The 16,836-nt window shown below is 44.4% G+C and overlaps 1 protein-coding gene across 6 annotated transcripts in view; it reads left to right on the forward strand.

Moving 5' to 3' along the window:
- The window catches only part of ctnnd1 (catenin (cadherin-associated protein), delta 1), a 32,954-nt gene extending 24,214 nt beyond the window's left edge, over window positions 1-8,740 (forward strand). For all 6 annotated transcript variants that reach the window (XM_080518811.1, XM_080518815.1, XM_080518810.1 and 3 more), the window contains 7 exons: window positions 112-239; window positions 1,419-1,569; window positions 2,104-2,299; window positions 2,385-2,578; window positions 3,543-3,590; window positions 3,833-3,915; window positions 7,083-8,740. In XM_080518811.1, coding sequence (XP_080374937.1) covers window positions 112-239; window positions 1,419-1,569; window positions 2,104-2,299; window positions 2,385-2,578; window positions 3,543-3,590; window positions 3,833-3,915; window positions 7,083-7,091 — 809 coding nt within the window. In that variant the 3' untranslated portion in view covers window positions 7,092-8,740. The remainder of the gene's footprint in view (window positions 1-111; window positions 240-1,418; window positions 1,570-2,103; window positions 2,300-2,384; window positions 2,579-3,542; window positions 3,591-3,832; window positions 3,916-7,082) is intronic.
- The last annotated feature ends 8,096 nt before the right edge of the window (window positions 8,741-16,836 follow it).

A 16,836-nucleotide genomic window follows, 5' to 3' on the forward strand; every position in this document is an offset into this window, starting at 1 on the left:
TACATGAACATGCACCCACCCCCCACCCACTGTGTCTGCTCCTCCCGCCTCATCCATCACCAAGGCTGTCCTTGACAAGCTCTCTCTGCATTTTCCCGTCTCCTCCCGAAGGCTACGAGTTGCTGTTCCAGCCGGAGGTCGTCCGCATCTACACCTCGCTGCTGAAGGAGTCCAAAAACCCCACCGTGCTGGAGGCGTCAGCCGGGGCCGTGCAGAACCTGTGTGCAGGACGCTGGACTGTAAGAACCGCCACCACGTCATGGCAACATCGATAAATCCATAATGCACATCATGCACTGGTGTTTTCACACACACAAACACCTCGACAGAAACAAATGATCTTGGACATTTTCCAGTATTATGTGGGTTAGACGTTGCACTGGTGTTAAAGTCACGCTTATATTTCCATGCTCATATGTAAGGGCAGCTCCACGATTAGCCTTTTTTGTTGCCTCTATCACAGTATCAGTTTGTGATCCCCGACGGTATCGACCAGTATATCTCCATATGCAAGTTGATTCATGTTATAAGTCCATGACCAGCCGGCATTTAAAACGGTGACTTATAGTCCAGATAATACGGTAATCTTTTAACTTGATAATAGGTTTATAGAAGCATAATTCTAGTAGGAACCTCAAAAACCTTTTTTTTTAAAGTTTTTTAACCGATCATGAACAATTTATATTAGAAGAAAAATGGTTAAGTGTTTGAGAAAAGATTGGATCAGAGCATCTCCAAAACTAGAACTCTTGCGTGGTGTTGATCGTCTGCAAATATGATCCAAAAAATGTGAAATGGTGAATCGGCCACAGGCTCACTGTGGTCAAGTCTCTTTGATGAAGTGGACATTCAAGCTGCTGAAGCTCAGACTGCTGCAGGACCGAACGCAGCTTTCTCTCTTGCTCTCGTCCTTTTTATATTTAGCGTTTTGTATTTCTTTTAGATTTAATCACTGTAGCCCCAGGTTCAGTAGCCGCTACGGTGGCGTCGAGGCCAGCGAAGCCGGCTCGTGGTTTGAATCCCACCGCTGTGAGTCCTTGAACTGCGACTGCTCACGTTGTGCCAGGAACGGCATCTGGCGTGGAAACTTGTGCCAAATCAAACACGCAGATCTCCTGATCTGCTGTGGAAAGCCCAGAAGAGAGCGGCTGAAACACACCCCGTCACTCTCGGTCTCACTTCGCCTGCCCTTTGACTTTGTCCTGACTTTGAACGCTGACTCTAAAAAAAAAAAAAGAAAAAAAGGTCCTCACCTCGAGTCTTGAATAATTGTCATAATCGTTTTTATCAGAGTCCTCCTTCTGATCTCTGTTCCGAAAGTGGGGGGAATCACCCACTTTTGACATTTTCACCATCATAAAAGCAAACTCAATTCATTCAGTCTCAAAGCATCACCGATGCTTTTACTTTTGTTGCAGTATGGGCGATACATCCGTGCCTTGCTGCGCCAGGAGAAGGGTCTCCCTATGATTACTGAGCTGTTGGCCCACGGCAACGACCGGGTGGTTCGAGCCATGTCCGGAGCCCTCCGTAACCTGGCCATCGACGCCCGCAACAGAGACCTGCTCGGTGAGACTTCAGCCGACCGTGAACCGCGGGGGCAGGAAGCACAGCTGCTAGTTATTGATGAGGAGACGTTGAACTCTTGAGGTCTTAGTGCCGTGTGTTTATTTTTCACATTAGACGGTTTGCTTGTGCACACTGAGAAGTATACCAGCAGTTCTTTCTCAGTCTCCTCTGTCCTTTTCTTTTCTCTTTCTTTCTATCCCGTCAATTGGAAGGAGGGAAGGAGCGAGGGACAACAGAACAAATGGAAAATAAAGGACGGAATAACGGGATGCTTTTCTGTTTCCTGTCCTTTTCATCGTTCACTTCTCTCCGTCTGTCCGTTTCTCTTTCTCTCGCTCCATCCCTCATCCTTTAGTCCTTCTAGTAGTAGTAATAGTTTCTATTAACGACAGAGAATCATAAAAAACCACAACAGTAAAATGCACTAAAACAAACATGAGTGTGTGGTTTTGGAATTGTTTTCCACCAAATGATTTAAAAAAAGAAAAAGCACGTGTGAGAGAGGACTTCCCACCGACGCCTGTGTGTGTTCAGGTAAACATGCGGTGCCTCACCTGGTGGCCAACCTGCCGGGCGGCGGCCAGAGCCAGCCTGTCCGGGCGCTGTCAGAGGAGACGGTGGTGTCCGTACTGAGCACGCTCCAAGAGGTGCTGGGATCCAGTCTGGACGCGGCCAAGACACTGCGGGCCTCGCAGGGCATCGAGCGACTGGTGCTCATCAACAAGGACGGGTGAGGGCTCGGTGGCGAACTCGGCTCAGGTCCGGCTTCCGTCCACCTCGTCCTTGAAGCCGCACCTGTCAATGTGATCCTGCAGCAATCGCTCGGAGCGGGAGGTGCGCGGGGCGGGCATGGTGCTGCAGGCGGTGTGGGGCTACAAAGAGCTGCGGCGCACCCTGGAGAAGGACGGCTGGAAGAAGACCGACTTCATGGTCAACCTAAACCCCCCCAGCAGCAACAACCGGGCCAACGGAGGCTACGAGGACAGCACCCTGCCGCTCATTGACAAAGGTCGGGAAAACTCCTCCGGTTCGAAAAGGCTCAGATGTTCTGAAATCACCAAGAAATGTACCTGCTGAAACATAAAAAAAAAGCCAACACGCCGATGTCAGACCGCTCCTTCTGACTTTCATAAGCTGAACATAGAATAACCTTCAGAGCAATTATTTATTTGTCTCAGCCAGCTTTGCGTGCAGAACATTCACTGGTTTTCCACACCGTGCACTACAAGTGATGCATAACTGGGATTATCATGAAGGAAATTAGCAAATGTGGCCTTATTTAATCTTTTCTTCTTTTTTTTTTGATTAAAATACGCTTTATAAACTAGTTAGAAAAGGTGCTCTGACAATGCAAGGAAAAGTGAAAAAAGCGGTGACTCAGGACAGTAAGCCAGGTTATTGCATCAAAGGAACAAAAACACTGGATGACGCAATAAATCGTTTCATCCTTTGTTTCCACATTGCAGTTATTTTTGGCTCAGTTTGAGTCATTATAGCGTCAATAAAGTTCCTTCTTTCAAATCCTTGCAACAAAGTTTGTGAGAGAAATGCAGTTGTAATGTAATTTTGACAGAAACAAGAATTCCGAAACAGAAAACGCAGCAGTCTGTTGTATTTCATTACAATCTGTGAAATGTTCGATTAAGTTTGCGTCAGCTGTCAAAAAAAAACATGGAACTTTTTATAAATAAACTAATTTTACACCATTTTGATTTTACAAGTCTGTGAAGCTTTGTCTGAAAAGAACATTTAGCTCTTTTGAATCCCTCTTCCCTTTATATAATTTGTTTGCAAGTAAAGCCCTCTAATGCTTCTCACCATTCATTCTACAGTCATTTATACGGACTGTCTCAGTTAAACCCACCTTCATGCGTCTGTTTGGCCGCAGAATCTCTTCACACTCTGAAACAACTGAAGCATTTATTAATAAACTGACTGTGACATTAATAGGAGTTCTGTTCTTAAATACACAGGCGGCAAAAGTGAGCGTGAAATGATTCCAATGAACGACTTGGGACCAGGCAAGTGTGTGTGTGTGTGTGTGTGTGTGTGTGTGTGTGTGTGTGTGTGTGTGTGTGTGTGTGTGTGTGTGTGTGTGTGTGTGTGTGTGTGTGTGTGTGTGTGTGTGTGTGTGTGTGTGTGTGTGTGTGTGTGTGTGAGGCTCATGAATGAGGCAGTTTTTTCCCTTGAGATATAGTGTTTTATTGTGACACACACACTGCACCGCTGGCTTAATGTGGTTTCTATGTGGCTCCCCTTCAAGATGCCTACTCCACACTGGACCAGAGCGGGAGAAAGAACACTCTGGATAACACACTCCAACCTGCTGACAGAGATGCGGCACAGGTAAGCACACGTTTCCACTGCTTTCGCACTGCATGATGTACATTTTAATACGACTCATCGTACCCCTAACAGAGACTCTGCTCTTTTGACATCTGTCTCCTAACCCCAATAAAGTAACAGAAAGAGCTCATTATACAGACGTATGAGGTGATTTGACAAATACAGTTTCTCCATCAGTTGGTTTTTTTGAATTATTTGGGGTTTAGGACTGCCGATCAAACAGTCGGGGACATAAATATTTGGACATTGACACAATTTATCAGCGTTAAACTGAACCAAAACCGCCAAAATGTGCTTAAAGGGCAGCTTCAAGTTTTTACATTCAAACCAGGCGAATAGTGTCGACATTTTAAGCACTTTTTAACATCTGCCCTCCGCCTTCATCTCCGTCTCCATTGAAATGGAGGGGGGGGGGCAACTTTCTGGAAAAGCTCGAACTCCGTCTCTGTGTCGACTGCAATAATGCTGCTGCCGTTTACCACACTTTTTGCTCGCGTGTGGTTTCTTTATCAAAACAAACAGTGCCCTCAAGTGGCCTTACATTAAGACTGCATTGATTTCATCGTTTCTGCCGTTTCCGTGCAAACGAACACTATTTTCAGAACGTTTCTGTGTAAATTAAAAAATGTTTTTTTAAACAAAAACGATGCGTTTTAAGTTCACAAGCTGTCGTGTTGGCGGAGTCAAAAATATTTCCCAACACCAATCGCCTGATTAAACTGAAGCTGCAACTTAAAGCTCGTTTCTTTTTTTTTCTTTTTTCTCGAACCCTGAACGGCTAAAGTCCTCACAAACGTTTCCGTGTCCAAATACTCATCCACCCTTACTGTAGAAGAAGAAGCCGCCACAGCTCCCGCTCCACCTCTGCGGTGACTCCACTTATTTATTCACGGCAACGTCGGCGCTGCACCTCGATGTAACCCGGATTGGCGATCTCTGATGAAAAACACGAAAAACAGCGAGTGATTCATTGTGTGCAGCACAGTTTGTGAGCGGTCGGAGTGTTACCGTGTGAATGGACATGTTCTCACACACACCCACAGGCAGCATGTTGATGCACGTCTACTTAAAGCGCAGCCCTCGGTTCTGTTCCTCGCACATAACTTCTCACCGGTGTCGGGTGTTTGTTCTGTTTTGTTTTTTGGTTTTTTTTCCCCCTCCCCTCGTACCCCCGACATCACGATGTGACTTCTAACATTGAACTAACAATATTTAACCTTTCTTTTTTTGTTTTCTAACACTTCTTTTCTTTGACTTCCTCTGCTGCTGTTTGACACCTCCTCGCTCTCTGTCTTCTATTTCTTTTTACTTTTCTTTGCACCTCTTCTCTCCTTTGTGTCTTTTCTGGGCCCTTCCTTTTTTTTTTTTTATCTCCTTCCTCCTTCCCTCTCGCTCTGTCTCTTTCTCTCTTTCCCGCTCTCTGTGCCTCCCTCTGTCTCTCTCTTTCCTGCTCTCTCTCTCTGTCTCTGTCTCTCTCTCTCTGTCTCTCTCTGTCTCTCAGGGAGGGATGTATGGGGAGAGGCAGGCCTCATTGCCTCTAATGGATTCTTACGATGGTTAGGCCACACCCACAGTGTCACACTGCATGTGAGCGCATGGTATGTGTGTCCCACCGGCTGCTTCGCCCTCCACTCGCCGCATGGCCCCGGCCTCCTTGTTGCTGCACATTCACACTGTCTGACTATATTTGTGTGTTTGACAGCGAGCTGCCATTGTTCTGTATTGGGACTGCTGTGTTTTCGCCCCCTGCTGGTGAAACATTTATTTTAGTTTGTGGAAGATGTGATTTCCCCAAAGCCACTGTGGTGTTTGTATTGTATTTTGTAGTGTTTGTTTTCCTGTGTATCAGAGATGTAAACGTTGGATTTTTCCTGCCCGTATCATCCGTTGGCTGTTCGTTTTGATCTGGCTTTTGTTTTTAAAAAAGGAGGGAAATGTATTATTTTTCTTCCGATAACAATAAGTACTTTTTAAAGTAAAATAGGAATGCAGTAATTCAATTACATATTAGAAATAGTACTTGCTTTTGCTTTAAATGTTAAAAATATGAGTATTATATTTTCTATTTCCAAATCATGGTATAAGACAGTGCTTCTCAAATGGTGGGGCGAGCCCCCCTGGGGGGGCGTGGTGGGGTGTCGGGGGGCGTGAGGCAGGCGCGACTTTCAGTATTAGTGTCTTTATTCATGCTTGAACGATAAAAAAAAGGGCCTCCAGCTCATTTTATTAATTTATTTTGATAATCAGGCGATTGTATGCAGAATGCTGGTGCCAGCAAATCATACAGTGGTTTATACAGATAGATAAATAAATATTATCAGGTTCTCAATGGTAGTACAATTTGGGGGGGGGCTGAAAATTTTTTTGTCCTCTAGGGGGGCATGACAGAAAATAATTGAGAACCACTGGTATAAGATAAGGTCAGACTTTATTAATCCCACATGGGGAAATTCAGTCGTCACAGCAGGTCAACATTACACAAATACTAAAAGACAGGCAGGAGAGTTCAATACAAAAGAATATAAAATAGTTAGATAACTCATTAAATTAAGTATCTCAGCCACTAGAGCAGAAAGTAGTCTCGCCGAAACTATAAGTTTATCTTTAGTAAATATATATAATAAAGACCATTTTTAATCGGTATTAAAATGCTGAACTTTACAGTCAAACTTGGTCTTCAGATATTATTCATTCCATTATTCCATCTATTTCTTCACTATAAAGCATTTTATTTGAACCTTTTTCGATATATTTTGTGGCTAAAACAACCTGCAAATATTATGTAGGATATAGATATTTGAATAAATCCCGTATGTGTTTTTCATACTCCTATATTTTTAAGGGAGATTTTGCCATTTTTTCCTTCTGAATTCCAATGAATGTTACTTTTATAGCTTCTAGATTTACTTTCCCATTTGACTCTTCTTTTTTTTTTTTATTCTTGAAAATTCTGTATGTGAAAAAGTGAGGGAACCAAAGTTTTGCTGCATTTCAAAGCTTTCTTATAAATAGTGAAAAAAGGAAAGTAGAAAATCTCAATTGTGGCTCGTTAGCCCGTGGGCCAGATCAAGACGAGTTGTTGAATAACCGGATGCTACCTGCTCTCGCCTCGTGACCTCCGGGCGAGTCGCTCCCTCACTCTTCTTCTTCTTCTTCTTCTGCTGCAGAAAAACTGATAGTGTGCATCACCAGACGACAGCCTCCGCCCACTTACTGCCCTTGCTGAACCGACGGAGGGTGGAGACTAAAGCCCCTCCTCCTCGACTTCCTCTCTCGCCGCTCCTCCTCTTCCTCCCCTCTTTCTGTTACATTCCTTCCTTTCAGAAAAGCCGACGCGGATCTTTTGCGCTCCCTGCGGACGGCTCGACGTGACACTACGACCACTTCTCGCTCCGCGATGACCAACCACTACATCTCCACGACAACACTACTACTACTACTAAACACCACGAATGTTCTCCTCGACCCCCGACGTCACTCAACTTTTGTATTTGTACGAGTTAACACATGAGGGATTATTGCTCTGTTTTAAACAAATCAAGGGAATGTCATTTTTGTCTCTTATGGTTAAACACTAAAAAAAAACAAAAAACTTTCCTACCGATGAAAATCAATGTTAATCTCGCTGGTTAGACGTTTAAGGCTTCTGCTTCAGTTCTGGTCGTGGTCGTCTCTCTACTTGCTTTGCTCTGTACTCTTGGTTACGTACATGTGCCGTATCTGTGCCAAATGACACTGCTACTGCTGCGGCTGCCAGCCCTTCATGCAAGAGGTTCTTTTTAATTTTATTCTCTTTTGGTCCCCTTGAGCAGCTACACTGAAAACTCTCACCCGCTGAGCCGAACGGGGCCGCTACCTTGTTTTTCTGTGTTTTGATTGTGATGGCATTTGTGCTGTGCAGACAGGTTTTCAGCATCGCGACGCTCGCAGTCGGGGGGGGGGGGGGGGGGGGGGGGCTTTGAATGTGTACATACAAACAGGAGTGCCTTGCTCATTCAGGGTCGCTCTGATGGGTAACGCGTCGGGAGGAATCTCAGCAGCTTTCAGCCCTGCAAGAATATGTGAACTTATCGACGTAGGAACTAATTCTTGTAATTGGGGTTTTTTTGTTTGTTTTGTTTTTTTTTAGGTATTTTCCAGCTTCACTGAGATTTACTGTTAATTTTCAACCACTTTTCTGTAGACGAATGCATATTTCTTGGTGCCGATTGAGATGTAGATACTGAGTGGATGATTAAAAGCACTACGTTGGGGTAAAATGCCTTTTTTTCCCATTTTTTATTTTTTTAGATTTTCATTTTATTTTCACGTCACTTTCTTCAAAATTAACAAGTTGCCTTTATGAGCGGAGAATAGAGGGGAGCAAGGGTTAATGTTAGAAATCTGTGCACGGAGGCAAAGACCAGGATTTGTTTGTGAGATAAAGAGGAGGAAAAAATTTTTAAAAAGCACATTTAAACTATATATAGGAGAGAATATTTGTTAATTTTAATGGGTTTGTGTATTTCCTTTTTTTTTATATTGATTTGGGTTTAATTGTTCTTTGGGTGCTTCGGGTGAACGCATATGCAATCATTTTTCTTTTGTTTTGTTTTTCTACATTTTGATTGAAAATATTCAGTTTATGTCTTAATTAAAAGTTAGCTGAGCAAAATCCTGCAGCCGGGTCGTCGGATACTGGAACACTAATGGGAAATTAAAAAAAAAGATTGTGGATTACACCTTAATCTCTTTGCCTTGGCTCTTAAAGTTGCACATTCGCATTTATGAATGAATTATGTAACTAGCAATAATGTTTTTAATAAAAAAGAATGATTTCTCAGTGCTTTTTGTTTTCTGTTGTTTGTTGAAAGAGCAGGATGTGGCGGGAGATCAGCACGAAGGAGGAGCCGAATTTGTCCATAAAAAATGTAGAACATTTGCAAATGTGTTAAAACTAAATATGAGGTGTAAATTGGGATTTTTCTGTAGCCTTGGATTAATTTAGATTGAGTGGAGGTGCAGAGGTTCTCGCAGTTAATATCTTCCATCTTGCATCGTCTAGTTAAAGGTTAGTGGATCTGATTGCAGTTGATTAAAGGAAAAAGACAATTACACCTTAATAAAAAGTTTGAATCACAACTTCAAATGCCATTAAACCAAATATAAGTTCCAAAAGGTAATAATTTACTAATTGTGACGCCTTTGTTGGCCTCAAACAATACAATCTATTATTATTACTATTATTTTTCTTGTTCAGACCTTTTGCATCACTACTGCTATAGATTGCAGTCTTGGTCTCCCTCTCAGATGAGATGTCTCTGAAATTTCAGCCCATAAATTTCCTTTGATAAAACAATCGTTTATCCTGCTATTAGAATGTATGAAAATTATTTAAATGAAACAAATGGGTTTTAAAAAAAATTATGTTTGGATGTTTCATCTGCAGATTTATTGTTTTAAATATAGGTGGCACAAATAATGACAAGCAATGAGAGAAGCAGATTTGGGGTTGGAAAGTTTGCAGGTTCGATTCCCACAGCGGACCGGTCACCAGTGTGTCCTTGACGATGACCTTTAACGCCTTGTATTGTGGCTACCTACCAAACACCAATTCACTTTATTAACCTGCAAATCAATAAATGCATATGTGAATATAAATCATACTAAATCAATGTTTGAATTTAAAATTGAGTTACAAAGTAACATTACACATCTTTTTCACATCTTGACTACCTGGAGCCCAAAATAATAAATATATATATAATTTATATATTTTTAAGCTCTTTTAATATAGAGATTATAAGTAATAACATCAATATCTCCACTTCACGAGCTGCCTCGTGTTTGCCCGGTCCAACATGGCGGGGCCATGACGCTTCCGCAGTTTACCGCCAGGAGACACGACAATGTTCACGTCGACCTCTGAAGCAAGCACTTAAATGTCCGAGCTGGTGTGAAGCTCCGATTAAAACCGCACACCCAACGCATGTTTAGCGTTATTAAACAAACCAACTCGCCGAACTCTTCCACATCTACACAAGAAACAAACACCAGTGAGTATGACCAATACAACCCAAGCTCGTGCTCGTCTCTTAAATCTGCAATGTAATCCTATTAAAGTTTCAGTCAAACGTCAGTCGGAAACCGAAAAAGTTTAAAAACGTGAACTTTGAAGGTTTAATCTTTGAAATGTAAGTGAGAAAATGAATTTATTCATCGGTGTGTTCGGAGGCAAAACACGAGCTTGAGGAAGCGGTGCTAATGCTAACCATGCTAACAATGGTGGCACATTTCTTTTCTGTTTTTTCTTTTCTTTCAGAAATTCAGTCACAAGACTAAAGTGTTTAATTTTCCCAATTCAAGAATCCACATATGAATTAATGGTTTATTTCGGTTACAATCTTTAGTACAAAAGTTGAGTTTTAGCTGACACTGGCTATTGTACATGATTGATACAGTAATTAGTAATAGGCTGAAACCTTATTTCTGCCTAAACAGTAGAATCCATAAAATAACCCTTTTGTAATATTTGTTTGAAAATCTGGTGCATAGACTCTTTTACTATTTTACTTTTGAAAATTCCAGCTGTTTTCTTGCATTTTGTTTTTTAATTCTAGCTTTTGAGGCCCATGCTGTTTTATAGCTTCTTGTTAAATTCCAGCTGTTTTCCTTCACATGCTGTTTTAATTCCAGCTGTTTTCTGGCTTCTTTCAGTTCAGTTATATTTAAATCTTTCTAACTCCTGCTGTTTTTTTTTGGTTATTTTAAACTCAGCTCTTTACAGCCCATGCTTTTTTTTTTTTTTTTTTTTAATTCCATCTGTTTTGATACCCATGCTTCTTGTATTCCACCGGTTTCCTTGCTTTTTCTTAATCCCAGCTGTTGGTTTCGCGCGGTTCCTCCAAGTTCCCTCATGGACATGCAGATGTACCGCTGGCCCGGATTCGAGCTGCAGCTTCTCAGGGAGCTGCAGAGACAACAGAACAGCAATCTGTTCTGCGACACGCTGCTGCAAAGCGAAGGTTTGATTGTCTCATTTCCAGGAAACTCCAAATACTTAAATATAGTCAAAGTCTGCATTGCAAATGGCTTGGAACAACTACTCAAAGGTGAAATAGTTACATAGCGAGAGAATAAAAATGCAGATTATTCACTTTTTACACATCCAGTGATAAAACGTTTCCATTTAGAGGCATTTATTTTAACCAAATATGTATTAAATATGAGCATTCTTGATGTGGTTTTCTTTTTCTCTGAACTTTAAAGCAAATGATATCATAGCATAGTAACATAACAATGAATACAAAATATAGTTGTATCTTCAATAAATTACTATTATGATTGCACCCTCAACTATGCCTGTTTTTGAGAAGTTAACCACATAAAAGCTACAAAAAAGTCTTTATTTCCTAGAAGTGCAACCTTATTTATGTATTATTTAAGTATTATTTGAACTTGATACATTTCTATTAAATAGAAAATGTATGACACATTTAGTTTTTCCACATTTTCACTTTTACTTTGTTTGTGATTAATATTTGTAATTCCCGTTTGTATTCCATTATTTTAAAATGTTCTGATGATATTAGCTCAAATATTTTATGACAGTATTGACGAGTTGGTACATAATTTGCTGTATTACATTTAAAATGGCTAAATTCATGATGTCACTGCCCATTTTCGTTGACTTGGGCCCTGTTTACATGATAACAGTGATCGGAGTCACTGAAACACCCCATTTTGAAAACACTTCAGCCACATCGTTTTGAAAAAATTGGCGTTTAAACGTGAAACTTTTCAGACACTTAAGGCGCAAAAACAGTACGATTTCCCTGGAAGGTGAGCCTTTGGCTGAGACACGGCGGTGACTGACGGCGGTTCATCTTCCTGCTTCTCGTCTTGCAGGCGTCTCAGTGCCGACCCACAGCTGCGTCCTGGCCGCCTTCAGCCCCTACCTGTATCAGAAGCTGTCGTCCACCCCGTCGCCTCCAGCCGGCCAGAAGCGGCAGCTCTCGCTGCAGGCCATCAAACCTCGCACGCTGCTGAAGCTGGTGGGTCTGCTGTACTCCGGGCGGCTGGTGGTCAGAGGTCACGCGGAGCAGGACGACGTGCTGGCCACGGCTCGCTGCTTCGGCCTTACGAAGCTGGTTGAGGGACATGATGATCAGATGAGAGACGAGGAGGAGGAGGAGGAGGAGGAGAAGGGGGGCTTGATTTCAGGGAGATGCAGCTGTCCGAGCGTGTGCGTGCAGGACGCGCAGGTTCAGGCTGAGCTTTCGGAGAGATGGAGGAGAAGCTGTGTGTCTACGGCGACGCAGACTGACGACGGCGACGAGACGGTGGAATACCAAGTCAAGCATTCAACCCCACCAGCTGCTGTTTCTCCACAGCAGCACGGAGTCCAGGCCGAGGAGCGCTTTGGTCCTGATGGTTTGCCGATCACCTGTGATGACTCCGCAGCTTCTCCTCACCCGGTGGGATCGTTCCATTCAAACTCGGTGACCGAACTCAAGGAGTCATTCCAGTCCGGAGACGGTGACAGAGCTGGACTCGTAGCTGGAGGAGGGGACGGGGGTGTGGAGGAACGTGGACGAAACAAAGTGGGGAACTCCAAGAGGGATGAAGGAGCAGAAGAAGAGTTGATGAAGAGCGTGGCCACGGTGAAGCTGTCGGAAACCACACACATTTCTGTCAAGGTAACGGGGAATATTCTCACTCAAAAGTTGTTTAAGTGCACATTTCTATGCGGGGCAAACATAGTTTCCTGCCGTGGCTTCATCAGTTCCTGTTGTTCACTAGACCAGGCTGACTGGTCGAGCTTCCAAATGCGAATGACCTCGGGTTTCATGTTCACGCGGCAACGTTTTCAAGTGAAAAGGCAAAACCTTCATTGTGTATTTGTGTCCGTTTACACGACAACGGTGACTGGAGCCCCTGAAAACACACAACTCTTTGAAAGCGGCTGTGTGTCGTCTCTCCTCTGTGCAGGTGAAGCTGCGGAGGAGGACTCAAGGAGAAGTGTGGGAGGTGGTGGGCATGCACACTCAAGACGAGAAGCTGTCTGCTCACCGCTCTCTCAAGCAGGTAGATCAGAGTCACTCCCTCATTAAGATCTCACAGCGGTTCTGGATGCAAATGCAGCTAATAAATGTAGTCTCTGAGAACTGCTTCTGCACAAAGAAAGATGATTGTCAGACTCGTGGGCCTAGTTGTACTTGATTTAGTTGTTTGAAGCGCCAGCTGAGAAAGGAGAAGCGGCGCGGTGATGCAACGACCGGCCAGTGCCTCAGGCTCGATACACAACTGCTCCGTTTCATCATCTGCTGCACTGCAGGCGTAAAAATCACGATGAATAATCGACAGGCCCTCAAAGAGGGAGCACAGTTATGAGACTAAAATAAGCTATAAAATGTATGTGTGCGAGTTTGATACACAAAAGTTTGATGACATGCAATTCATGATCATACAAATGTCCTCGTACTCTCGTTAATGTCTGTAGCATTGTTCTCTGCTGCATGTGTGTGTGTTTCATCACTAAAATGGCCAGCAGCACCCACTAGTGGCCCAAATGAAAAATACGTGGTTTTATGGGTTTCTGCCCTTGTCGTGGAAACGGGCATCATTTTCAAGATGTTGACGTGCAAACGTGAAACTTGTCTCGAAAGGAAAACGCAAAAACGATGTGTTTTCACTTGAAGCGTTGCCGTGGAAACGGGGGGTCTCGGTGTGTGAGTCAGCTCGCGGTGTGAAGATTCAGACCAGTGTGATGTGGCTTGGTTTGACTGTAAGGAGGGCTCGTCTTACATCCTGGAATCATAACACATCCCAGTAAGATCCGTCCCTCTCCAACAGGATCGGTCCAGTCAGATGTCGCCACAGAGAGAACTGCTGTCCCACGCGCTTCACAAACCTTCAGAGACTCCGTGTCTTCCGCCTGCAAACGTCAACGGCCCTGACCGGTCGGAGCAGCTCGGCTCGGGCTCTCGGCCGCTCACGGAACGAAGCCCCGGGTCGGACTCGGAAGATCAGGCCTCCGTGGAAGAGTCGGACGAGCAGATCCAGAAGCTGCTGGAGGACGTGATGATGGGCCTGAACATCCTGCCCAGCCTGGAGAGAGGCTGCAGGAAGCCTCAGCCTGCAGATACAGGTACACATCTTTAACTCCCTCTGCACTGAGCTGCCTCCTTTTAAAGTCAGTTGTTTCACGTCTTTACCTTAATTTGATTCTAAAGTGGAACTTAAAAGCAGAGATTTATTTTGTAATTTCATTTGTGTATGAAATGATTGTTTTCTCACTTCCTGTTGCTTCTTTCTTTTAATAGTTCACCTGTAGAGACAAAAGTAAATATTCCAATTTGTCAGATCTTTGATTTTTTTGTATCAAATCTGACCCTTAATTTGCAATTAACTGATAAATTCACTTAAGATCATTTTGAGGAAATTCAAACTCACCTGGCATCTTCAGAGCAAATGAAGACCGAAAATAAATGTCACAAAAGCCACGGTTCCACCACGCAGTAAATGCGGGTTGGAGAGGGAGGGGTGCTGTACGGCAAAGCGCACCCAGGCCCAACTCGCGAGGTTGTGAACGACGCGGGGACACATCAAGCAAAGAACATAGGAGCTGCCGGCGGTGGCTCAAAGCAACATATGTAAACAACAGGAGAGTTTACGGCAAATGAAATTTTTAAATATTGCCGGCAAGTGGAGAGTTGCGATCGTCACTACCAATCAGCCGAGGGCCGCTGTCGCTACCAATCAGCCGAGGGCCGGTGTCGCTCCTTCTCACAGACCCGTTCCACAGTGCTCGGTACCTCAACGGGGCAGCAGAAAATCGTAGCTGTTGGTTGTGGGTTCTTTCCGTGCAATCCACAAATCTTTCAGTCGGACCGCGCGAAAACCTGTCTCAACCCATGACGCTCTGGCACAGGAAGTAACACAATACCACTACTTATCCGGTCCAGTTCCATCGAACCGCGACAACATGAGCTGTGGTAATTCAGCTAAACGCATGTTCCTCTTCCTCTCTTGATCTGTAGGTTTCCATTATGGGTTTGAATCTCCAAACCTCCTGAGTTGCACCGGTTTGTCGAATGGTCAGTCTCCCGCGCAGATCCGAGGAGGAGATTCCACCAGCAGCCGGAACACGTCTTCATCACAACAACAGACTTCTCTCCATCCTGAAGAGCAGGATTTAGTCTTGACCACTGATTTCTTCTCTAGTGGACAGAAACGAGGTTACTCTGCTTCCGGGCAAGCGTTTCGTCAGGGCATTCTGGACCCGTTTCCGCTTCCCAACAGGAACAACTTGGGGGAAAGTTTCTCGTCCTCTTGCGTGGATGATCTGCATCTTCTTCCATGTATCTCTCCAATGGCGCCGTCATGCATGTCTGCAGCAAAACATCCCGACAGTGACCCTCAGCCAAAGCTGCAAAGACACCCCTGGATCAAAGAGGAGCCCGACCTGCTGCAGTTTCCTCTCGGCACCATGACCAATGCACACAGTAAATACTCCCCACAAGACGCTTGTGCGCCGTCTTGTTCGGTGACTTGTGTGGACGATGTGGGATCAACAGCTGCGGTGAAGCTTCAGTCCAAGACGACCACAAACGGTTCAAACTCTAAACGCCACGGTACGAAAGTGTGTGATGTTGAACCGAGAAGAAGGACGAGGAAGCGCTGGAGTCGTTGGCAACATGCCGACTGTGGTGTTTTGGCGTGCGAAGAATCAAAATCCAACGATAGAAAAAAGAGTGTTTGTTTAGTGAATCTGTCCAGTAACAATGTGCTGGTCAGCCACAAAGAAAGCTTTCCAAGACCTTTAGAGAAGCCAGAGGAGTGTTTGAGGGAGACGAAGACCGGACCAGCAGATCCGAGCACTGGATGGACTCGCATCAGGACCAGAGGCTTTGTGAGAAGAGCTCAAGAGCTGGGGAACAGCACGCTCACGGAGCCATTCCTTTCGATCCCTCTGGACCACAGAGAGGACGTCGTCAAGAAACGAGACCCGTCGCTCCCAAAGCGAGGCCGTGGACGCCCACGCAAGGTGAAGCTGGAAGTGAACCTACCAGACCGACTCCCCGTCGTCATCAAGACGGAGAGGGTCGATGTTGGACCTGAGGACCCGAGGGCTGACGGATCACTGAGGGACACACCGGACGCAGAAACAAAGAGAGAAAAGTTCAGGAAACGCAGGAAGAAGATCAACAAAGTGGAGGAAATTCCATTGAAGAGGATAACGAGGTCCGTGAGCACCGACGTGGCAGTACCGGACGACGAAGGTCGCGGAAATCCTGAAACCAACGGAGAGTCTCAGAAGATCACGGACAGCTGGGTCGATGAGGGCAAGTCTTTCAGCGAACCAGACACTGCATGGAGCAGGAACCAGCAGGACGGCCTGACCAGCTCCTCTCAGCAGACCAGCGTCGACGACGAAGGCTGCTCAAAGTCTTCCTCATCGCTCTGCGGCAGCGAGTCGACCAGAGAGCAAACCGGGAGGAGGGAGTCTCCAGCGGCTGCTGAGCAAGGTCAGTGTTTTATGTATAACACTGATGCAAGGCCGAAATTATTAATGAACCTTATTAGATGAAATTAAACAATAGGCAAGAGAGATTAAACTGAAATCCAACGACACAGACAAATTGACCATGGAATTCAAACAGGGATGTTTCTGGTGACTTTGAATTTGTAGATTTATCTTAAACGATTGAGCGTTTTCACTTGATATTGTTTTCGTGTAAAAAAAAAAAGGCCTAAACTCCACTGACATGCACAAACCGGGCTGGATGACAGCGTCTCCGTGTAAACAATGTCTCATGCCTGGTGTTATTTTCTTTGTCAGTTAAACCTTGAAATGAAGGAGGTTGTTGAGTGATTCTATTCAAGTCTTCTGACGCCGCCGACACGACGCCTTGTTTGCACTTCCAAGATGAAATTAAT

Source organism: Blennius ocellaris, assembly GCF_963422515.1.
Source record: "Blennius ocellaris genome assembly, chromosome: 3".
Taxonomy (NCBI): Eukaryota; Metazoa; Chordata; class Actinopteri; order Blenniiformes; family Blenniidae; genus Blennius; species Blennius ocellaris.